Source organism: Pseudophryne corroboree, chromosome 5, assembly GCF_028390025.1.
Source record: "Pseudophryne corroboree isolate aPseCor3 chromosome 5, aPseCor3.hap2, whole genome shotgun sequence".
In the NCBI taxonomy this organism is placed as follows: Eukaryota; Metazoa; Chordata; class Amphibia; order Anura; family Myobatrachidae; genus Pseudophryne; species Pseudophryne corroboree.
In genome coordinates this window covers 774,839,299-774,864,896 of record NC_086448.1, presented here as the reverse complement: position 1 = coordinate 774,864,896, position 25,598 = coordinate 774,839,299, and the positions used below count along the sequence as shown (strand labels likewise).

The window sequence follows — 25,598 nt, the reverse complement described above, 5'->3', positions numbered from 1 at the left end:
AACCGGTCAAAAGGTCGACATGCGCTAGGTCGACCGGTCAAAAGGTCGACATGCGCTAGGTCGGCCGGTCAAAAGGTCGACATGTGCTAGGTCGACATGTACTGGGTCGACAGGTCAAAAGGTCGACATGTACTGGGTCGACATGTCAAAAGGTCGACATGTACTGGGTCGACAGGTCAAAAGGTCGACATGTACTGGGTCGACAGGTCAAAAGGTCGACATGTACTGGGTCGACAGGTCAAAAGGTCGACATGTACTGGGTCGACAGTTCAAAAGGTCGACATGTACTGGGTCGACAGGTCAAAAGGTCGACATGTGCTGGGTCGACAGGTCAAAAGGTCGACATGTACTGGGTCGACATGGCAAAAGGTCGACATGTACTGGGTCGACAGGTCAAAAGGTCGACATGTACTGGGTCGACAGGTCAAAAGGTCGACATGTACTGGGTCGACAGGTCAAAAGGTCGACATGAGGTTTTGACTGTTTTTGGTGTCGTTTTCTCCATAAAGTGACTGGGAACCCAAATTAGTGCACCGTGTTCGCTCGCCATGCTTCGGCCAAGGTGTCTCGCTTCGCTCGGCACAGATTACCGTTCCAATTGTAGTCCACGTAGATCAATTATAGGGATATTCAATTTGGGCCGGGGTGCCAGGTGATAAGTATCGGCCGGCGGGGGCTATTTAATTGGCCCCGATAAGCCGGCGCGTGCCGCGGCTTATCGGGGGTTTTATAACAGCCCCGTTTTCAACCGAAAACGGGGCTGTTTCACCAGAAAACGCACAGGTTTCACTGAACCTGTGTGTTTTCGGTTGTAAGAGGACTTGTTACCGGCCGAGCAAATTAAATAGCCCGACCGCAGCACCCGAAGAAACATCGGGGGTTTTTACTCCCGATGTCCCTTCGGGCCAAATTGAATATCCCCCCAAGTATGAAAAAAATCACACAAAAAAATAATTATGAACATATGTCGACCTTTTGACCCGTCGACCTAGTACATGTCGACCTAGTACACGTCGACCTTTCGACCGTAACCCTCGGATGCAGATACAGCCGCAATTACAAACAGAATATAGGCATGCCACATATACAGTAATTTTAATCAGCAGAAGCTGCTTGTGCGTCCGGTTATATTTCTTTGTGTCTAAGACGCAATGTCGAGGAAAAGTAACATTTATTTTTTTAAAAGGCGCTCGGTGCTAGAGTCCCGTCATGGCACGGCGCGACTGCTAGGGCTGTTAAGCATGACTGCAGCAAGGATGGTAGAGGACACATCTGTAGGTCACTAACTCATGTGAACTTTCACTGTATTCAGCAAGTCTTAAACAAATATATAGTTTTTGCTATAGAGATATATTACAGATCAGACAAGAACCACTTCAAGCGCATTATTGCACAGCATAAGCTCCTGTTCCTTCCTCCCATCAGGAGAGCTGCCCAGGTAGTTAGTATATTACCCCGTTCAGATTGCAAATGCCAGGTCGCACCCAGGAATTGGAAACGGGTAATTCCCAGGTGCGACCCGGCATTGGACCCTTTCAGACTGGCCTCGGGTTGTCATCAGGGGCCGGGACGGAGCCAGCGTAGGAGGCGGATGCGGAGGCAGCGCTGGAGAAGAGATCACCTCCACGCCGCCTCTCCCTATGCTGTGAACCGGAATTTGGCAGTGACCCGTTCACACTGCACAGCGACCCGTGTCGACCCGGCAAAATACCGGGTTATTTGTGCAGTGTGAATGGGATATAAGTGAGAAGTTTAGTAAATACAAAATAACCATGGTTTAGTATCCTGTCGTGCCAGGCAGTGTGGTTAATGTGTCATGCAAAGGCTTCAGTTACAGGTCCGTTTCCGAGAAGCCGAGTTACTCAGCCCTGTAGGTCTGCTGGTGCGGCAGCTAATGGCTAAATCCCACACTTTCACTTCCTAATCGCTTGTTATTACACAGATAGCTCTCTTGCCAGAGACCTCACGCTTTGGATGATTCCGAGTCAGATCAACTGTAATAACTGGGTTAAAATAAACATGTCAATAAAAAGGCTGATCCACCCCAAGATCAGAGGGCGAGCTGGTGCATCCTGCCAGACAGGTCTGCAGGGCGGAAGCGCTACCTGAAGCAGTAGTTGTAGCGTTGCCATACTTTCTGAAAGCTGCGATAACTAAACTTTACCTAGAGTTCATACAAGAGCGCAAAGCTGCAGAACGGTTTCCTGCTGGGACATTCAGTTTCTAAGGGTAAGGCTCCCACCAGGAGAAAAGGACATATTATAATACGGCATTGCTGCCATAGAATGTACTAATATCAGTTTATAAGATGCTCTCCACAGCGAGGGGTGTTTGGCTGGAACACAACATTTTACAGTGTAAATCATATACAGAAGCAGCCATGTTGGTGCAGCTGAGGTAATATTCCTGAGAATGCAGCCTATCGATGCAGTATGGAATCGGTGACATCACTGAGGCATGAGGCACCAAGTGGATTAATGTGCTGCCTGCAAAGTATATAGGTGACAAACACAAAAAGATTCTGACGCCAGCGCTAAATTCAAGTACAATTTGTGATAGACAGATAATCGCAGAAGAAGCAGAGAGGTTGGGTGCCTGGTATTGGCGTAACCATGGAGAGAGCCGCAGCGGAGTTGACGGCCATATTGTAATGGAGTTACAGGAACTTGGGGGTTAACTAGCCATAGTCAGCAAACAAGATAAGTGTGGGGGAGGGGCAAGAGAGACTTCTCTACCAAGTACCAGCGAATAACAGGTCCAAACTGCTAGTGTAGTATAGTGTTTTCTAAACTCTGTCCTCATGGAACTCCAACAGTGCATGTTTTCAAGATATCCTCAGGAATAAATGTAGATCTATTAAATTTGTCACGTAACATAACTGTGCTCCAGCTGGATAACCTGGGAAACATGCACTGTTAGGCTTCCATGAGGACCGGTTTTGTGAACCATTAATATAATAGAATGCGAACTTATACTGTCCGGTTCTTTAGACTGTAAGCTCTTCGGAACATACTGTGTCACAGTGTTGTGCAAACACTGAAATTGTTGTTGCTATAAAGCCCTATAAGATGCAGACTATGGCCCTCATTCAGAGTTGTTCGCTAGCTGCTTTCGGTCGCAGCGTGGCGATTAGGTAAAAAACTGCATTTCTGCGCATGCGTACGGGACGCAGAACGCATGCGCGAAGTACTTTCACAAAAAACTATGCTATTTTACACAAGGTCTAGCTGCGCTTTTCTGTCACACGAGTGATCGGGGAGTAATTGACAGGAAAGGGGTAACAGCGTTTTCCGGGAGTGTGCTAAAAAAACGCAGGCGTGTGAGGTAAAAACGCAGGCGTGCCTGGAGAAACGGGGGAGTGGCTGGCAGAACCCAGGGCGTGTTTGTGACGTAAAAGCAGGAACTAAACTGACTGAGGTGATCGCAAGATAGGAGTAGGTCTGGAGCTGCTCAGAAACTGCATGAAAAGATTTACGAGCAGTTCTGCTAACCTTTCGTTCGCACTTCTGCTAAGCTAAGATACACTCCCAGAGGGCGGCGGCCTAGCGTGTGCACTGCTGCTAAAAGCAGCTAGCGAGCTAACAACTCGGAATGAGGGCCTATGTGCACTGCACAATGCTGAGGGAGATAAAGGCACTTTATAAATCCTAACTTTATTATATATATATATATATATATATATATATATATATATATATATATATATATATATATATATATATATATATATATATATATATATAATACTCATTATGCCAGGGTGTGCACATGTCTGCCACTAGGGAATTGGAGGGCTTGTAGAGTCAGTTTTTCCCTTAAAAAATGTCTATTTGTCCCACATGCATCTTGTTGCTTGAAGGGTCATATTAAATGTCTGACCTAATTTATCTGGATTTACATAACAAATATGTGCAGATTTGTATCGGAGAGTGCGGTCATTCTATATGCGCTGTATAAGTCAGCTTGCTCCAGTTACAGATCAGTCACTGCAGACGTAGCAGTGTATAGGGAGCAGTCTGAGACACCACGGGCTCCTTTCTCTATAATGTGATCTCTCCTCGGCTCTACAGAGAAAGTTTAGGAGAACGTGGCAGAGGGAGGAGACATCATCCCAAATTCTCCACAGGGGGACAGAGTACTGCTGTACACAAGGAGCAGGTCTTTATGTTCCCATTCAACTATTTTAGGAGGAAAGCAATTGAATGTTTATACAACTTGCCCTTATCAGAGGACGAAACTTTATATCCAATTTTATTTTACTATTTAACAATGATTTCCAGGCACTGACACATTTGTAAGGTCTCATTATTAACTTTTTTGTTGTAAACCAAAAGTTTGTTCTTGTTTATTTTAACGGCCCTTTTGTGTCCCTGTGATAGGAGACCATATTTATAGCGCAATAACTTTCAGGAGCTCGCAACGCACACCGTAGAAAACATTCGCTTAGGATGTACGTTATACTGTAGGCTTGCAATAGGGACAAGTGTGGTGTCTGCAAAAGGTAGTAAGAACAGGGGTTACGTCTATATAGCGGCAATTTATGTATTTCATACAAAACTGGCCTGCTCATCTTTAATTAATTACCCCTGAGAACATTAACGATAACTGTACGCCGACACGTGCCTATAGCTGAAAAACGACTAACCCAGTTCCCCCGGGTGTGGTATTGAAAGTCGACAGTAACTAGGTCGACAATGTCTAGGTCGACCACTGTTGGTCGACAGTAACTAGGTTGACAGGGTGTCTAGGTCGACAGGGTCTTTAGGTCGACAGGGTCTAGGTCGACAGGTCAACATGAGTTTTTAATGTTATTTTGGTGTCGTTTTCTTCGTAGAGTGACCGGGAAACCCAATTAGTGCACCCCTTCGCTCGACATGCTTCGGGCATGGTGCCTTCGCTCCGCTACAGCTTCGCTCGGCACAGATTACCGTTCCAATCGTAGTCCACGTGGATCGTTAAGTATGAAAAGGTTCAAAAAAAGAAAAAAATTGTGTAAAACTCATGTCGACCTTTTGACCTGTCGACCTAGAACATGTCGACCTAAAGACCCTGTCGACCTAGAAACCCTGCCGACCTAGTTACTGTCGACCAATACATTGTCGATCTAGTTACTGTCGACTTTCAGTCCGGATCCCGTTCCCCCGGGGAACTGAAAACTTAAAACTGTATGTGCTGTATAAATAGAAAAAGATACATCTATACACAAGGATGCAACTATTGCTTAGAAAAGAGTTTTAAAAGAAAAAAAAAGATCCAATATAATTTGCGCAGAGGGGAAAAAAAAAAATACAGATGGAAGAGAGAAAATCAACTTAGAGATTCATTAAATTACCTAACGAGCATGTCATTGGTGAATAATGCGCTAGAGAGACACAATGACTGGATTCTTCTGCCAGCCTTCTCCGTCTGACCTATCTTACACCCAGGGAGACGCAAGTAACCCTGGTGACTTTACAGAACTATCCACCAAAAATCTGTAGTCTGAGAAAGCTCATTGAAAGGGTTTCATTATTTGCTATGGGATGGAGTCAGTTTGCAAGCTCTCGGGATCCCGGCATTGAGGATACAGACGCCGAAATGCCGACAGCCAGAATCCCGGCGCACCAGGGCTATTCGACACACAGAGTGGGAATAGATCCTGTGGCAAGCGCAGTAAGCCACAGAGCCTGCAAGAGGCTCTCAGCGCTCGTCCCGCTGCTGGCGTTCTGGCGGGCGGGTTGCTGCTGTCGGGATATGGACAGCCGGCATCCCGTCCACCGGTAATACATACCGAACTCTTTGCTATGTATATTGTTACTTGCGTTCTACAACACCATCCTATTAGGCAGCAAGATACTAAGTCAATGTACCAGAATGGTAGGCGGCTTCTGTTCATTGCATCCCCTTCTCCTGGCCAAGAAATGCAATTTACTCTGGATTTATATCTGACAACCAGGGATTGTGTAAACAGGATCTTCTCAAATGTAATAGAAGCTACTCTGGACAACTTCTGCTTACATCTGTGTATGTATACTACTGTAAAGACCTAATGATAAAATAACACAATACAGGCGATTTAATTGGTCTCAGTCATAGAAACATAGAATATATGACGGCACATAAGAACCACTTGGCCCATCTAGTCTGCCCCTCTTTTTTTTACCATATTTTTATCTTAAACCTTATTTGATCCTTATTTCTGTGTAAGGATATCCTTATGTCTATCCTATGCATGTTTAAATTGCTCTACTGTCTTAGCCTCTACCACCTCTGATGGGAGGCTATTCCACTTGTCCACTACCCTTCCTGTGAAGTAATTTTTCCTCCGATTTCCCCTGGAACTCACCCCCCCCCCCCCTCTCCAGTCTCAGCGCATGTCCTCCTGTTCTAATACTTCTCTTCATTTGAAGAAGGTTTCCCTCCTGGACTCTGTTAAGACCCTTGATATATTTGAAAGTTTCTATCATGTCCCCCCTTTCCCTTCTCTGCTCCAAACTATATGTATTGAGATTTCTTAGTCTTTCTGGGTAAGTTTTGTGATGTAGGCCATGCACCATTTTAGTTGCATATGCACCAGTCAGTTTGATCATCTGTGCACAAGCACGGATATGCGGTGCGTGGAGGGCAGGGTTTTGGGAAACTCTGATGTACAAACAACGGGCAATTTGTGAACAACTAAACTGGAACTACTGTAGAATATGCACCATAATTCACTCTCTGCTGCCTGAAGAAGCGGCCAGGTGCTATGAAACGCGCCTCTGCTGCCTGAAGAAGCGGCCAGGTGCTGTGAAACGCGCCAGACGACTTCAGTGACTTTTCATTTTTTGTTCTATGCTTTATTTTTAGGTTTGTCAATTATTTTCCTATGTTTATTCTGCGATACTATTTTTAAATTATTTACTATTTATTGGGAAATTGTATATTATTGCTGATTTGTTTTGTCTGCACTGGAGAAAACATTTTAATTCATAAAATTGTCCATCCATGACAATAATATCCTGTTAAAGGTGGTATAATTCATCACTTGTAGTGTGGGAGATACACCCTAGTCATTTACAAGCATAATAATAGAACTCTCCCCAATTAAATGACGTACGTTACTGCGGCCTCATAAATATCTGATGAATAACTGGTACAATTCCATGTGGCGTTTCTGCCGCAAGTGATCGACCCCACTAGACAGATGAACTCAGCCAGAACATACGGCCGTGCAGCAACCGCAGTAAACTGGTGATGTTGCTCAAAGCAACCAATCAGATTCTACTTAACATTTATCTAGCTGCTTCTAGAAGATAATAGATAGAATTTAATTGGTTGCTATGGGCAACATCACCAGTTTAAAAAGAAAACTCCCAATTTAGTACATTTACCCCAATGTCAGATCACAGACCATGTTGCAAATTATTTAATGCCAATCCTGATGATCATGGATTCCAATCGGGCACCAAGATAACGCCCACATAAACGGCAGATTTCTGGGCAATTTGTAACAAGCGTACCTGTTACCACCTATAATAATAGCGTATGATTGGATGGTGAGGTCTTGCCACCAACTTGACCAGCTACCCATAAGATAACCCTTTCATCAGGCTGCGTGATAAACCTAATACTGCTACAATAATTACGGGGGTCATTCCGAGTTGATCGCTCGCTGACGTTTTTTGCAGCGCAGCGAACAGGTTACTACAGCGCATGCACCGCAAAACACAGGCACGTCGTAGGGGTACAAAGCAGATCGTTGCTAGGCGATGAATTTAACGAAGAATCCATTCACATAGCCCATGGGTCTTCAACCTGTGGCCCTCCAGCTGCTGTGAAACTACACATTCCAGCATGCCCTGCCACAATTTTGCTATTAAGGTATGCTAAAACTGAGGCAGGGCATGCTGGGATGTGTAGTTCCACAGCAGCTGGAGGGTCGCAGGTTGAAGACCCATGATATAGCCGATCGCAAGGAGATTGATAGGAAGAAGGCGTTTGAGGGTGGCAACTGACCGTTGTCTGGGAGTGGTTGGAAAAATACAGGCGTGTCCAAGCGTTTGCAGGGCAGGTGTCAGATGTCAATTCCGGGACCGGACAGGCTGAAGTGATCGCAAGGGCTGAGTAAGTCCAGAGCTACTCAGAAACTGCAAAAAACTTGTTTGTCCCGCTCGGCTGCACAGGCGTTCGCGCACTTGCAAAGCGAAAATACACTCCCCCGTGGCCACCGACTATGCGTTTGCACAGCTGCAAAAACGTTGCTAGCAAGCAACTCAAAATGACCCCCTACATCACGTGATCTGCTGCTTCTCCGCAAAGTGCCACGCAGCCACGATTTAGCAGCAGGAACCCAACTATAGGACATATTACCTCTAGGTTTAGGGGAGCCGAGCATTCAGTGTATTAACCCCTCAACACAAAGATTACCTATAGTGGATCCGGGTGGTATTCATGTGACCGGCGGCCTGCTGACCGACAGTCACATGACCTCCTCCACCATCACGCCGGCTCAGTATCCCGATGGTCGGCATGCCGACCAACAGGGACTATTTCCACTCGTGGGTATCCACGACACCCATAGAGTGGAAATAGAACCTGTGGCGACCGCAGGTCGCCACCGAGCCCGCAGCGTGGCGAGTGCAGCGAGCCCGCAAGGGGCTAGCTGCACTCGCCCCTCCCCGCAGGGATCCCGGCGTCGGTATGCTGCCGGGATCCCGGCGTCAGTCAGCCATACTACACCCGTGGATCCGGCTCATACACATTGTGCAGCCAATACTCCTCAATCGCTAGGAAGTACCGCTAAAACTAAGGCATGAGGCACAGACCCAATTTGTCCTACTGTACTGACAAGATAAATAGTTATTTAGCAGACAATTAGGTTCCTCCGCTGTGTGTAGGCGACTGACACATTAAAACTTGCTCAGGTCAGAGAGCTTCCGGCAACACAATGATCTGTCTGAACAAAGTAAAGAATTTTAAATACATTTATTTAATGGTACAAAGCAAACAGCAGGTTCTCCACCGATCTTCTGCAATATACATCTGTGCATATTATATATTGTAAATGTTTTAATTTGGTTCCCCTTCTCAGTGCACTTTACAGTACCTCATATGGCAAATATCAGCCAAATTAGGGGCATCTATTGCTGAATGTTATCATACACATGAGGTCACTTGCTGGCCTGTGGTGACATCATGGAGCCTTCCTGTATGTCACGTCTTAAGCGTCAGAACTATAAGTAAGTTTTCTGTTTGCAAAGAAGAGTAACAGGTGGATTATTAGTTTGGCAGATTATGACTCGGATCACACTATTTCAGGGAAACGCGACTCATTTCAGAAGCCGGTACTGATCCGAGTCACTATTCTTAATACCCCTTATTCCCAGTCTCCCCGAAACCCTGCTCCTTCCCCCAGAAATACAATATCACAGGCCTATAAAGGATAACTAATCAGCTATGCAGATACTGCAATGCTTCATCACATATTATGCCTATGTATACAATAAACACGACGCACTGTATTATCATTTGATACAAAATACAGATTATAATACAGGACAAGAGGAACAGACTACAAATATCAGCATGTATTGCTCATCAGATTAACAAACAATGTTTGACAAAGCCAGGTGCCAGCCCCAATATAAGGGGTACCCCATGGATAACCCAGGTGCCAGCACCAATATAAAGGGCCCCCTACCTATAACCCAGGTGCCAGCCCCAGTATAAAGGCCCCCCACATATAACCCTACCCCAGCATGAGGGGCACCCCACATATAACCCTACCCCAGCATGAGGGGCACCCCACATATACCCCTACCCCAGCATGAGGGGCACCCCACATATACCCCTATCCCGGGATCAGCCGCCACCAGTACCAGCTGCGCCCTCAGATGACCCAGGCGGCACCACCTCAGGTAACATGTGCCATCAGCCCTCACCTGTTCTCTGACCGCCAGCCTCAGGGGCGCCAGCTGCTCCTCCATGCTGCGTGTGGCAGCCTGTATCACGGGTGCCGGGTGTGGGGCTGCGGGCGTCCGTGCTGCGGCTCGGGTGTGCCGGGTGAGAGAGCCGGGCAGATGTCGCAGCGGTAGCAGCCGGGCGGGGAGGGACCTGAGCACGAGCATCACACCCCCCTTCCCTGCATGATGAAATCTCTGCCGCACCGGCTGCCGGAACGCGACATACAGGACAACGCTTTACGGCTGGGAAACTCCGATGCCGCCATCTTTGCTGTGGGCAATGGCAGTCCTCCGGCTAATATTGCCTAATTTCCCTTATAAAAATCATATCATATGCCAGCCAGTCCTGCAAGTGGCGGATTCAGGGGTGTGACCTCTAGTGCTGTGCCCCATGCTGGGGCTCCATCCAGCAGCAGTCACAACCAGTGTAGAGGAGCTGAAGCCTATGGGCAGAGTTTATAGAATAATTACAAAGGTGACTAGCTATCACCAAGGGGGCACGAAAATCAGTTACCTACGACATAGATAAATCTCAAAATGTATTTCTCTGACGTCCTAGTGGATGCTGGGAACTCCGTAAGGACCATGGGGAATAGACGGGCTCCGCAGGAGACTGGGCACTCTAAAAGAAAGATTAGGTACTATCTGGTGTGCACTGGCTCCTCCCTCTATGCCCCTCCTCCAGACCTCAGTTAGATTTCTGTGCCCGGCCGAGCTGGATGCACACTAGGGGCTCTCCTGAGCTCCTAGAAAGAAAGTATATGTTAGGTTTTTTATTTTACAGTGAGACCTGCTGGCAACAGGCTCACTGCAACGAGGGACTAAGGGGTGAAGAAGCGAACCTACCTGCTTGCAGCTAGCTTGGGCTTCTTAGGCTACTGGACACCATTAGCTCCAAAGGGATCGACCGCAGGACCCGTCCTTGGTGTTCGTTCCCGGAGCCGCGCCGCCGTCCCCCTTACAGAGCCAGAAGCATGAAGATGGTCTGGAAAATCGGCGGCAGAAGACTTCAGTCTTCACCAAGGTAGCGCACAGCACTGCAGCTGTGCGCCATTGCTCCTCATACACACTTCACACTCCGGTCACTGAGGGTGCAGGGCGCTGGGGGGGGGCGCCCTGAGCAGCAATAAAAACACCTTGGCTGGCAAAATAATCACAATATATAGCCCCAGAGGCTATATATGTGATAATTACCCCTGCCAGAATCCATAAAAAAGCGGGAGAAAAGTCAGCGAAAAAGGGGCGGAGCTATCTCCCTCGGCACACTGGCGCCATTTTCTCTTCACAGTGTAGCTGGAAGACAGCTCCCCAGGCTCTCCCCTGTAGTTTTCAGGCTCAAAGGGTTAAAAAGAGAGGGGGGGCACTAAATTTAGGCGCAATATTGTTTATACAAGCAGCTATTGGGGAAAATTCACTCAGTGATAGTGTTTATCCCTACATTATATAGCGCTCTGGTGTGTGCTGGCATACTCTCTCTCTGTCTCCCCAAAGGGCTGTGTGGGGTCCTGTCCTCAGTCAGAGCATTCCCTGTGTGTGTTCGGTGTGTCGGTACGGCTGTGTCGACATGTTTGATGAGGAGGCTTATGTGGAGGCGGAGCAGATGCCGATAAATGGGATGTCCCCCCCTGGGGGCCGACACCAGAGTGGATGGATAGGTGGAAGGTATTAACCGACAGTGTCAACTCCTTACATAAAAGGCTGGATGACGTAACAGCTATGGGACAGCCGGCTTCTCAGCCCGCGCCTGCCCAGGCGTCTCAAAGGCCATCAGGGGCTCAAAAACGCCCGCTCCCTCAGATGGCAGACACAGATGTCGACACGGAGTCTGACTCCAGTGTCGACGAGGTTGAGACATATACACAATCCACTAGGAACATCCGTTACATGATCCCGGCAATAAAAAATGTGTTACACATTTCTGACATTAACCCAAGTACCACTAAAAAAGGGTTTTATGTTTGGGGAGAAAAAGCAGGCAGTGTTTTGTTCCCCCATCAAATGAGTGAATGAAGTGTGAAAAAGCGTGGGTTCCTCCGATAAGAAACTGGTAATTTCTAAAAAGTTACTGATGGCGTACCTTTTCCCGCCAGAGGATAAGTTACGCTGGGAGATATCCCCTAGGGTGGATAAGGCGCTCACACGTTTGTCATAAAAGGTGGCACTGCCGTCTTAGGATACGGCCACTTTGAAGGTACCTGCTGATAAAAAGCAGGAGGCTATCCTGAAGTTTGTATTTACACACTCAGGTACTAGACTGAGACCTGCAGATAGTGCTGCTGCAGCGTGGTCTGTAACCCTGTCAAACAGGGATACTATTTTGCGAACATAAGTCGTCGTCTTATATATGAGGGATGCACAGAGGGATATTTTGCCGGCTGGCATCCAGAATTAATGCAATGGCCATTCTGTCTGGAGGGTATTAGAGACCCGACACTGGACAGGTGATGCTGACTTTAAAAGGCACATAGAGCCTTATAAGGGTGAGGAATTGTTTGGGGATGGTCTCTGGGACCTCATATCCACAGCAACAGCTGGGAAGAAAAAATTTTACCTCAGGTTTCCTCACAGCCTAAGAAAGCACTGTATTATCAGGTACAGTCCTTTCGGCTTCAGAAAAGCAAGCGGGTCAAAGGCGCTTCCTTTCTGCACAGAGACGAGGGAAGAGGGAAAAAGCTGCACCAGTCAGCCAGTTCCCAGAATCAAAATTCTTCCCCCGCTTCCTCTGAGTCCACCGCATGACGCGGGGGCTCCACAGGCGTAGCCAGGTACGGTGGGGGGCCGCCGCAAAAATTTCAGCGATCAGTGGGCTTGCTCACAGGTGGATCCCTGGATCCTTCAAGTAGTATCTCAGGGGTACAGGCTGGAATTCGAGTCGTCTCCCCCCCGCCGTTTCCTCAAATCTGCCTTGCCGACAACTCCCTCAGGCAGGGAGGCTGTGCTAGAGGCAATTCACAAGCTGTATTCCCAGCAGGTGATAGTCAAGGTGCCCCTACTTCAACAAGGACGGGGTTACTATTCCACACTGTTTGTGGTACCGAAACCGGACGGTTCGGTGAGACCCATTTTAAATTTGAAGTCCTTGAACACATACATAAAAAAATTCAAGTTCAAGATGGAATCGCTCAGGGCGGTTATTGCAAGCCTGGAGGAGGGGGATTACATGGTATCCCTGGACATCAAGGATGCTTACCTACATGTCCAAATTTACCATCCTCACCAGGAGTACCTCAGATTTGTGGTACAGGATTGCCATTACCAATTCCAAACACTGCCGTTTGGACTGTCCACGGCACCGAGGGTCTTTACCAAGGTAATGGCAGAAATGATGATACTCCTTCGAAAAAAGGGAGTTTTTAATTATCCCGTACTTGGACGATCTCCTTATAAAGGCGAGGTCCATGGAGCAGTTGTTGGTCGGAGTAGCACTATCTCGGGAAGTGCTACAACAGCACGGATGGATTCTATACATTCCAAAGTCACAGCTGGTTCCTACCACACGCCTGCTGTTCCTGGGGATGGTTCTGGACACAGAACAGAAAAAAAAAGTGTTTCTCCCGCAGGAGAAAGCCAAGGAGCTGTCATCTCTAGTCAGAGACCTCCTGAAACCAAAACAGGTATCGGTGCATCACTGCACACGAGTCCTGGGAAAAATGGTAGCTTCTTACGAAGCAAAATTCCATTCGGCAGGTTCCATGCAAGAACCTTTCAGTGGGACCTCTTGGACAAGTGGTCGGAATCGCATCTTCAGATGCATCGGCTGATAACCCTGTCTCCAAGGACCAGGGTATCTGTACTGTGGTGGCTGCAGAGTGCTCATCTTCAAGAGGGCCGCAGATTCGGCATACAGGACTGGGTCCTGGTAACCACGGATGCCAGCCTGCGAGGCTGGGGGGCAGTCACACAGGGAAGAAATTTCCGAGGACTTTGGTCAAGTCAGGAGTCGTCCCTACACATAAATATTCTGGAACTGAGGGCCATTTACAATGCCCTAAGTCTGGCAAGGCCTCTGCTTCAAAACCAGCCGGTACTGATCCAATCAGACAACATCACGGCAGTCGCCCATGTAAACCGACAGGGCGGCACAAGAAGCAGGATGGCGATGGCAGAAGCCACAAGGATTCTCCGATGGGCGGAAAATCACGTCTTAGCACTGTCAGCAGTGTTCATTCCGGGAGTGGACAACTGGGAAGCAGACTTCCTCAGCAGACACGACCGACACCCGGGAGAGTGGGGACTTCATCCAGAAGTCTTCCAACTGTTGGTAAACCGTTGGGAAAGGCCACAGGTGGACATGATGGCGTCCCGCCTAAACAAAAAACTAGATATTGCGCCAGGTCAAGGGACCCTCAGGCAATAGCTGTGGACGCTCTAGTGACACTGTGGGTGTACCAGTCGGTTTATGTATTCCCTCCTCTGCCTCTCATACCAAAGGTACTGAGAATAATAAGAATACGAGGAGTAAGAACGATACTCGTGGTTCCGGATGGGCCAAGAAGAGCTTGGTACCCAGAACTTCAAGAAATAATATCAGAGGACCCATGGCCTCTACCGCTCAGACAGGATCTGCTACAGCAGGGGCCCTGTCTGTTCCAAGACTTACCGCGGCTGCGTTGGACGGCATGGCGGTTGAATTCCGGATCCTAAAGCAAAAGGGCATTCCGGAGGAAGTCATTCCTACGCTGATAAAAGCCAGGAAATAAGTAACCGCAAACCATTATCACCGTATTTGGCGAAAATATGTTGCGTGGTGTGAGGCCAGGAAGGCCCCAACAGAGGAATTTCAGCTGGGTCGTTTTCTGCACTTCCTACAGTCAGGAGTGACTATGGGCCTAAAATTGGGTTCCATTAAGGTCCAGATTTCGGCTCTGTCGATTTTCTTCCAGAAAGAACTGGCTTCACTGCCTGGAGTTCAGACATTTGTAAAGGGAGTGCTACATATTCAGCCCCTTTTTTGTGCCTTCTGTGGCACCTTGGGATCTCAACGTGGTGTTGAGTTTCTTAAAATCACATTGGTTTGAGCCACTTAAAACTGTGGATTTGAAATATCTCACGTGGAAAGTGGTCATGTTATTGGCCTTGGCTTCGGCCAGGCGTGTGTCAGAATTGGCGGCTTTGTCATGTAAAAGCCCTTATCTGATTTTCCATATGGATAGGGCAGAATTGAGGACTCGTCCCCAGTTTCTCCCTAAGGTGGTATCAGCTTTTCACTTGAACCAACCTATTGTAGTGCCTGCGGCTACTAGGGACTTGGAAGATTCCAAGTTACTGGACGTAGTCAGGGCCTTAAAAATTTATATTTCCAGGACGGCTGGAGTCAGGAAAACTGACTCGTTTTTTATCCTGTAGGCACCCAACAAAATAGGTGCTCCTGCTTCTAAGCAGACTATTGCTCGCTGAATTTGTAGCACAATTCAGCTGGAGCATTCTGCGGCTGGATTGCCGCATCCTAAATCAGTAACAGCCCATTCCACGAGGAAAGTGGGCTCATCTTGGGCGGCTGCCCGAGGGGTCTCGGCTTTACAACTTTGCCGAGCTGCAACTTGGTCAGGGGCAAACACGTTTGCTAAATTCTACAAATTTGATACCCTGGCTGAGGAGGACCTTGAGTTCTCTCATTCGGTGCTGCAGAGTCATCCGCACTCTCCCGCCCGTTTGGGAGCTTTGGTATAATCCCCATGGTCCTTACGGAGTTCCCAGCATCCACTAGGACGTCAGAGAAAATAAGATTTTACTCACCGGTAAATCTATTTCTCGTAGTCCGTAGTGGATGCTGGGCGCCCATCCCAAGTGCGGATTGTCTGCAATACTTGTATATAGTTATTGCCTAACTAAAGGGTTATTGTTGAGCCATCTGTTGAGAGGCTCAGTTATATTTCATACTGTTAACTGGGTATAGTATCACGAGTTATACGGTGTGATTGGTGTGGCTGGTATGAGTCTTACCCGGGATTCAAAATCCTTCCTTATTGTGTCAGCTCTTCCGGGCACAGTATCCTAACTGAGGTCTGGAGGAGGGGCATAGAGGGAGGAGCCAGTGCACACCAGATAGTACCTAATCTTTCTTTTAGAGTGCCCAGTCTCCTGCGGAGCCCGTCTATTCCCCATGGTCCTTACGGAGTTCCCAGCATCCACTACGGACTACGAGAAATAGATTTACCGGTGAGTAAAATCTTATTTTTTCTCTTACATCCTAGAGGATGCTGGGGTCCACATTAGTACCATGGGGTATAGATGGGTGGTAGATGCTAGATCCAATTGGCCTAAGGGACCTTTTACGTTAGGGGGAGGAGCTCTATTACCTTTAGTAACCCGGTGGTGAGCGAGCCACTGAGCCCGAAGCGTGGCGAGCTAAGCGAGCCCGCAATGGTACTTTTCGGGTACCCTGTTCGGCCGTAGCTCCTCCCCCTGGTGACATGTCTCCTCCCCTAGTGACGTCAGAAGGTCCCTTCTCCCACTCGGATTTAGAACCAACCATAGGTGGGTCCCTTGGGAGCCATGGGCACTTTAAGAGTTTAATAGTGTGGGCTGGCTCCTACCTCTATGCCCCTCCTATCAGACTCAGTTTAGAAGATGTGCCCGGTGGAGCCGGTCACAGCTAGGGGAGATCCTAGGAGTTTTTCTAGTTTTATTGTTTTTTTAAAAGAGTTAGGTACAGGGAGACTGCTCCCGCTTCGTGGGACTTAAAGGGGGAGTAGGAACCAACCCTAGAGGTTAATGGTTCTCTATCTCCGCTGACAGGACACTGAGCTCCTGAGGGTGCTGATCGCAAGCCCACGAGGCAACCGCTCACTCCCGCAGCACGGCCGCCACCCCCTAACAGAGCCAGATGATGGAGTGGTGAGTATGACGCCGGTGCCCCGGTAAGCAGGACATCGGCAGGAAATGGCGGCACAAGGGTAGGAGCGCAGCTCTGACAGGCTGCACTCCGGAGGGCTCAGCTGTACTTGTAGTGCGGCGCTGTGAGGGGCGCCCTGGGCCAGCGCATATACCCTACGCTGGTCACAGATGCTAACAGGGGCTAATCCCACTGTTAGCAGCCAAATCACCTCAGGCCAGTATAAACACTGAAAGCGCCATTACAGGGGCGTGGCTTCTTCCTCAGAGCGGATCCAGCACTCACCAGTGCCATTTTCTCCCTGCAGATCACACTGAAGAGACGCTGACAGGGAGCGCTGCCCTCCACATAACTCCAGCATACCTCTGCGGTACCAGGGTGTTATAGACGGGGGGGGAGAGTGAGATATTAACTGTTTAATCTATTAAGGTTATTCAGGAAGTGCTGGCTGTTTAATGTATAAACTGCCTAATGGGACGCTGTGTGGCTGGCTCCTTATACTCTGTCTCTCTGAAGGTACTCTGGGGGAAACTGTGTCTGCATTTGTGTGTGTGTGTGTGTGTGTGTGTGTGTGTGTGTGTGTGTGTGTGTGTGTGTGTGTCTGCAGAGGCAGAACTCTGGGAGGCAACAGAGTCAGCTGCCGCCGGGCTCCTGCTTTGAAGGGGGGCACCTCTCCTCCTGTTCCGTGTGTTCAGCGACATTAATCAATTAAGTTAATTGACAGCAGCCGGTATCTCTTCCGTAGCCGACTTCCCCACTAGTCACTTCACCTTACAAATCACACACTCTTTATTATAGATACACTGGAAGCAGACACCTTACTGATGAAGCTATTTGCTCCTATAAAGGAAGCATGAGAATTCTGACTATATGAAATTATTTCTCTGACAATTACACGTAACTTCAAATAGTTAGAATTCTCATACTTCCTATGCAACAGCAAATATCTCCATCAGTAAGGTGCATGCTTCCAGTGTAATAGGTTGTGGGTTCTAATCCTGGATATGACACTTGCAAATTAATTGTCAGAGAAATAATCAGCATTGTGAGTGACTGAGCAGATCTATGTAGTGTGTGGCTGGACCCCTACATAGATCTGCCTAGTTGCAACGGTTTTGTTGTAGCTTCATATAGTTAGACTTAGAATTAGAGATGAGCGGGTTCGGTTTTACTCGGTGTTACTCGGATCTCAAAACGGCATCTTATTGGCTCACAGATGATATATAGGGAGGGGGGGGTCCACCAATATTTTTCTTGACTCCGGGCAACTGGGATAAACTTACGCCACTGTGTGTGTGTGTGTGTTTGTACAGCTCACATAAACATGTCTAAGAACTCTGTATCCTGTGCTGAAGAGTGTGTATCTTCTCCATAAGAGTCTATTCCATGTACTCAGGACTGTAATATACTGTCTCAGCCTTCTGAATCCGAACCCCCATGGGTGGATTCTATTAGGGGAATGATATCCCAGATTTCATCTCGGATAGCTCAAAATGAGACTACAATGCAGTCCTTTCGGACCACGAAAGTTAAAAAGTCCAAACCCCCTTCCACTTTCTTTAGATACGGTCGGGGGAAATCCAGAAAACCAGCACCAACAGGTTCACAGGAACAGAAACCTGGTTCTGCTTCCTCAAAATCTCCCAGCCTGGATATTGGGCAGGTGGGAGCAAGATTAAGAAATTTCAGTCATGTCTGGGCGTCATCAGGCCTAGACCCCTGGATACAAGATATTGTTACCCAGGGGTACAGACTGGAGTTTCAAGAACGCCTACCTCACAGGTTCTTCAAATCAGTCTTACCAGCTTTGCTGACAGGAAGTGCTGTCCTACAGGAAGCCCTTCAGAAATTGCTAAAGTCAAATGTTATTGTTCCAGTTCCACCTCACTTAATAAACAAGGGTTATTACTCAAACCTGTTTGTAGTACCGAAACCGGTTGGTTCAGTCAGGCCAATATTGAATCTAAAGTCGTTGAACCCTTATTTGAGGGTATTCAAATTCAAGATGGAGTCTCTGAGAGCGGTGAACTCAGGTCTGGAGGAGGGGGAATTTCTAGTATCCCTGGATATCAAGGATGCGTACCTTCACATTCCGATTTGGCCGCCTCACCAGGCTTATCTCAGATTTGCGCTGCTGGACTGTCACTATCAGTTCCAGGCACTGCCGTTTGGCCTCTCCACGGCACCGAGGGTGTTCACCAAGGTCATGGCAGAGATGATGCTACTCCTCCACAAGCAGGATGTGAACATAATTCCATATCTGGACGATCTGCTGATAAAAGTGTCTTCCAGGGCGATGCTGTTACAGAGCAATGCTCTGTCAACACAACTTCTCCAGGATCATGGATGGATCCTGAATCTTCCAAAGTCATATTTGGAGCCGACAAGGAGACTGTCCTTCCTGGGGATGATCATCATCACGGAAGTACAGAGGGTGTTTCTGCCGGAGGAGAAAGCATTGGTGATACAAGCAATTGTCCGGGATGTCCTGAAGCCTGCCCGGGTATTGGTTCATCAGTGCATTCGCCTTCTGGGAAAGATGGTTGCCTCCTATGAGGCTCTACAGTACGGAAGATTTCTTGCACGGTCTTTCCAACTGGATCTCCTGGACAAATGGTCGGGATCTCATCTTCACATGCACCAGAGGATACGTCTGTCACCGAAAGCCAGAATATCGCTCCTCTGGTGGCTGCAAACTTTTCACCTACTAGAGGGCCGCAGGTTCGGGATTCAGAATTGGATCCTCCTAACCACGGATGCAAGTCTCAGAGGTTGGGGAGCAGTCACCCAAGGGGAAAACTTCCAAGGAAGGTGGTCAAGTCTGGAATCCATCCTTCCGATAAACATTCTGGAAATAAGGGCCGTGTACAACGGTCTTCTGCAAGCAGCACATCTTCTGAAAGATCAGGCCATTCAGGTTCAGTCGGACAATGTAACGACAGTGGCCTACATAAACCAACAAGGCGGAACGAAGAGCAGAGCTGCAATGTCAGAGGTAACCAGAATCATCCTCTGGGCAGAAAAGCACGCGGTGGCACTGTCAGCAATCTTCATTCTGGGAGTGGACAACTGGGAAGTGGACTTCCTCAGCAGACACAATCTTCATCCAGGAGAGTGGAGCCTCCACCCAGAGGTGTTCGCAGAGGTGACAAGTCTTTGTGGCGTACCTCAAATAGACATGATGGCCTTTCGCCTCAACAAGAAGCTTCGGAGGTACTGTTCCAGGTTGAGGGACCCACAGGCAGTGACGGTGGACACCCTGGTAACTCCGTGGGTGTTCAAGTCAGTGTATGTGTTCCCTCCACCTCCACTCATCCCAAGGATTCTCAAACTAATAAAAAGAACAAGAGTTCAAGCAATCCTTATTGCTCCGGACTGGCAAAGAAGGGCTTTGTACGCTGATCTTCTGGAGTTACTGCAGGAAGATCCGAGGCCTCTTCGAGAGGACCTTCTGCAACAGGGGCCATTTGCTTATCAAGACTTACCACGGCTACTTTTGACGGCATGGAGGTTGAACGCCAGATCTTATCTCGGAAGGGCATTCCGAACAAGGTTATTCCTATCCTGATACAGGCTAGGAAAGGAGTAACGTCTAAACATTACCATTGAATTTGGAAAAAGTACGTGTCTTGGTGTGAATCCAAGAAGTTCCTACGGTGGAGTTTCTACTAGGGCGGTTTCTCCTCTTTTTGCAAGCAGGTGTGGATGTGGGCCTGAGGTTGGGCTCCATAAAAGTCCAGATTTCGGCCTTGTCCATTTTCTTCCAGAAACAATTGGCTGCCCTCCCTGAGGTTCAGACTTTCTTGAAATGGGTTCTGCACATCCAGCCTCCCTTTGTGCCTCCTACGGCACCTTGGGAAATAATGTGGTGCTGCAGTTCCTGCAGTCGGATTGGTTCGAACCTTTACAGGAGGTTGATGTCAAGTTCCTTACTTGGAAGACAGTCACACTATTGGCAATAGCATCTGCTAGACGTGTGTCGGAATTGGGGGCATTGTCCTGCAAGAGCCCCTACTTGATTTTCCATGAAGATAGAGCTGAGCTCAGGACGTGTCAGCAATCTATTTTCCGAAGGTTGTGTCGGCTTTTCATATCAACCAACCTATTGTGATGCCAGTGGCTACTGACACCTTAATTACTTCAAAATTCTTGGATGTTGTAAGGGCTTTGAAGATTTATGTGAAGAGAGCTTCTCGTCACAAAAAGTCGGACGCTCTGTTTGTCCTTTATAATCCCAACAAGGTTGGGTGGCCTGCTTTTAAGCAGACGATTTCTCGCTGGATCAGGTGTACTATCCAGCATGCTTATTCTTGGGCAGGATTGCCGTGCCCAAAATCTGTTAAGGCCCACTCTACTTGTAAAGTGGGTTCTTCCTGGGTGGCTGCCCGGGGTGTCTCGGCTTTACAGTTTTGCAGAGCGGCTACTTGGTCAGGATCGAACACGTTTGCTAAGTTCTACAAGTTCGATACTTTGTCCTCTGAGGACCTAAAGTTTGGTCAATCGGTACTGCAGGAGCCTCCGTGCTCTCCCTCCCGTACTGGGAGCTTTGGTACATCCCCATGGTACTAATGTGGACCCCAGCATCCTCTAGGACGTAAGAGAAAATAGGATTTGAATTACCTATCGGTAAATCCTTTTCACGTAGTCCGTATAGGATGCTGGGCGCCCGCCAAGCGCTTCGTTTTCCTGCATTTGTTACTTAGTTAAGTACTGTGTTGTTACTTGGTTAAGTACTGCATTGTTACTTGGTTAAGTACTGTTGTTCAGCCGTTGCTGAATTGTTTTAAGCTGGTTAGCTTGGTTTTCTGTTGTTATGTGTGAGCTGGTGTGAATCTCACCACCATCTGTGTATTTCCTTCTCTCGAAGTATGTCCGTCTTCTCGGGCACAGTTTCTAGACTGAGTCTGGTAGGAGGGGCATAGAGGGAGGAGCCAGCCCACACTAATAAACTCTTAAAGTGCCCATGGCTCCCAATGTACCCATCTATACCCCATGGTTTTAATGTGGATCGCAGCATCCTCTACGGACTACGGGAAAAGGATTTACCGGTAGGTAATTAAAATCCTATTATTGTGCTCATACATACAATAAATTGACAATAAAAACCAATACTGAATACCAAACTTTTTCTTGGTATATATAAAAAAGTTCATCCAACGGGTCGCTCTGTTCCGACACTGTGTTTAATAAGGCGATGACTGATATCCACTTGAGTGGTAATAAAGTTTAGTAATAATGACTGGTGCTCCAAAGGAGTAATTGCCGACAATGAAAGGGGTAAATTTACTAAGGTGGAGTTTTGGGTTTTTTAGAACTGGTGCTGTTGCCCATAGCAACCAATCAGATTCTATCATCTTCTAAGAAGCAACTAGATGAATGTTAAGTAGAATCTGATTGGATGGTATGACCAACATCACCAGTTCTAAAAAAACCTCCCACCTTAGTAAATATACCCCAATGTGTCTGTATAGCCATAGGTGTGCAATATGCCCAGGACCCGTGTATAGGGGGGAGCGCAGGACAACTTACAACTTACAGTCACCAATGTATGCAGCAGGAGGGTAGTCAGTGACTCTCTTACCCTCCTGTTGGACACGTCTCAAACACTTGGAGGAGGATGTATTAAGAGATACATGCTCCGGCCATTATTTGCATGGACCCGCTTCATCTCTGGATCGCTGTAAAGCAGTCCATATAATGGCAGCAGGAATGAATGTAGCTGGTTTCGTTGTGGTAGAGTGTTAAATCACTTGTCTGGTGATCTGCGCCCACGCCCCCTCCCACCAGTGGTGCATACCCTCCAACTGTACCTGTTTGGCAAGTACAGTAGCTTTTTTTTATGGTCTGTACTGATTTTTGGCTCTCCAAACTTCCATTGAAAGTACAGGAAAAGAGGCATGATCACACCCCCTTTACCCGTGACCACGCCCCTTTTCGAATTTGTACCGATCTTTATGGGTCAAATGTTGGAGGGTATGGTGGTGTCAAGAGAGGAGGGGAGAGGGTGCAAATTACCTGGACCCAGGTCTGATGGAGGGGCCTAGGTCCATGCCTCCTGTGATTAGGCCGTGCACCCTGAAAGTACCTGGGCCAGCCAGGCTCTCTACTGCCCTGGCTTGGAGACATGCCATGCTCCTGTGAGTGGGTGCTTCTCATGTGGTCACAACCCCTCCAGGAAGGGTGGGGGGCCCAGGAAGTTGTTGTACCGGGGGCCCAGGATTTTTCTTGAAAGCCCTGCCCCCCACCCCTTCCCTGCCTCTGTCACTCACCCCTGTCTACTCTCCCAGTCCCCGTGTCACCCCCCTGTTCTCTCCAGGCCAGCACCCCCCAGTGTTCTCTCCTAGCCACTGTGTTATCCTGCACCCCCGCCCCTGTTCTCTCCCAGCCACTGTGTCACACATAGCCCCAACTATGTCCTGTCCAAGCTACACCCCCCTGCCCATCTGTTTTCTGACCCAGCCACTATGGTACACTCCCCCCGCCCACTGTTTGTGTGCCGGCCACTGTGTCACAGCCCCCCATGTTCTTTCCCTGCCGCAGTATCGCAACCCTCCCCTCTCCAATGTTCTTTCCCAGTCACAGTGTCACAACCCCACCCCCAAGTTCTTTTCCAGTCACAGTGTCAGAATCCTCCCCCCAATGTTCTTTCCCAGTCACAGTGTCACAACCCTCCCCCAATGTTCTTTTCCAGTCACAGTGTCAGAATCCTCCCCCCAATGTTCTTTCCCAGTCACAGTGTCACAACCCTCCCCCAATGTTCTTTTCCAGTCACAGTGTCAGAATCCTCCCCCCAATGTTCTTTCCCAGTCACAGTGTCACAACCCTCCCCCAATGTTCTTTTCCAGTCACAGTGTCAGAATCCTCCCCCCAATGTTCTTTCCCAGTCACAGTGTCACAACCCTCCCCCAATGTTCTTTTCCAGTCACCGTTTCACAACCCTCCCCTCCAATGTTCTTTTCCAGTCACAGTGTCACAATCTCCCCCCCCAATCACGTGACCTGTCCCTGTTACTGTATAAGGCACAGCCCCACCTGTCTTCTCTCACCCCCTCCCTCCTGGATTCCCCGTGGCCTGTTAAAAGCCGCTAAATCTGCTTTGCTTACCTGATCCAGCAGCTGCGGCCCCTACAGTGTCTGTGGTGAGTAGAGGTGTCCCACCGCTTGGTCTCCTGCTGGACACAGCATACAGGTGCCTCACCCCTTCTCATCAGCACCCATGCGGTGTGGAAGTGATTTCCAGTTCCCTGCAAACAGCGTCCATTGCTGTCCCAACCCTGTGACGATATTGGCTGCTGAACCTCCTGCTCCGGCCCCACACAGTCACAGGCATGCCAGCTGAGCAGCTCCAGATTCCCTTTACTGACTGCATGGTCGGAGATCCAGCAGTGGCTTACAGAAAAAAAAAACAGCGGTGCTGCTGCGGCAATACATCGGCAGCTGTGGAGTTTCCAGGTACTCGGAAACCCTTCCTGCATGCATCACTGCCATACACTACTATAGCAGATTTTTTATTTTATTAATATATTTATGGAAATACAGTAAGAGATCCAGTACTTAGCACCATAGCCGAAGTGAGGCCTTACCAGTGACCTATAAAGTGACCATATAACCTTCCTCTTCAGGGGGGTACACACGTAGCGATGTGTGCTTAAATTCTAAGCAATCTGACTAGATTGCTTAGAAAAGAAACACACATCTCTCCGTGTGTATGCTCCATAGGCGATAGAGATGCGCGAACCAGCACGTCGCTATTGGCAGTTCTAGATTAGCATGCATGCAGGCACAATCTAGTTAGAATACTCACTTCACCGCTGGGTGAAGTGAGCCCCTTCCCCCCCCCACGCTCAGCACACATCACGCTGTGTGCTGAGAGGGACAGAGATGTGTGCTGAGCGTTCTGTGATATATCGCTCAGCACACATCTCTGTTCACATCGTTACGCCCCTTTCTTCCTGTTACTAATACATCTTACTATACAGTGCATTGTTCTGTAGGCTTCTCCCACTGCTAACTAATACTGATGAGCTTATCAATATCAGATGACGACGCGACTGCTGGATGTGTGTGCAACTGCTGACATACCCGGGTAAGTAGTCTGAAGCTTGATCATTATATATCAACCGGATTACTTTGTCAGTACTTGTATATACATTCATCTGGTCTGTTCATCTGATTAGGTAAGCAATACTCGATTATTTGGACCCAATTGTCTGTTTGATAAACATTTATTTTCTCTGACGTCCTAAGTGGATGCTGGGGACTCCGTCAGGACCATGGGGAATAGCGGCTCCGCAGGAGACAGGGCACAAAATTAAAAGTTTGACCACTAGGTGGTGTGCACTGGCTCTTCCCCCTATGACCCTCCTCCAAGCCTCAGTTAGGTTTTTGTGCCCGGCCGAGAAGGGTGCAATCTAGGTGGCTCTCCTAAAGAGCTGCTCAGAATAAAAGTTTGTTAGGTTTTTTATTTTCAGTGAGTCCTGCTGGCAACAGGCTCACTGCAACGCGGGACTAAGGGGAGAAGAAGCGAACTCACCTGCGTGCAGGATGGCTTGGCTTCTTAGGCTACTGGACACTAGCTCCAGAGGGACGATCACAGGTACAGCCTGGATGGGTCACCGGAGCCGCGCCGCCGGCCCCCTTACAGATGCTGAAGAGAGAAGAGGTCCAGAAATCGGCGGCTGAAGACGTCCCAGTCTTCTTAAGGTAGCGCACAGCACTGCAGCTGTGCGCCATTGCTCTCAGCACACTTCACACCGCGGTCACTGAGGATGCAGGGCGCTGGGGGGGGGGCGCCCTGGGCAGCAATGTAATTACCTTTACTGGCTAAAAATACATCACATATAG

The 25,598-nt window shown here is 48.3% G+C and overlaps 1 protein-coding gene across 1 annotated transcript in view; it reads right to left on the bottom strand.

Moving 5' to 3' along the window:
* The window catches only part of GARS1 (glycyl-tRNA synthetase 1), a 131,130-nt gene extending 120,989 nt beyond the window's left edge, over positions 1 to 10,141 (bottom strand). The window contains exon 1 of the mRNA XM_063924322.1: positions 9,900 to 10,141. Coding sequence (XP_063780392.1) covers positions 9,900 to 10,085 — 186 coding nt within the window. The 5' untranslated portion in view covers positions 10,086 to 10,141. The remainder of the gene's footprint in view (positions 1 to 9,899) is intronic.
* Positions 10,142 to 25,598: the final 15,457 nt, after the last annotated feature.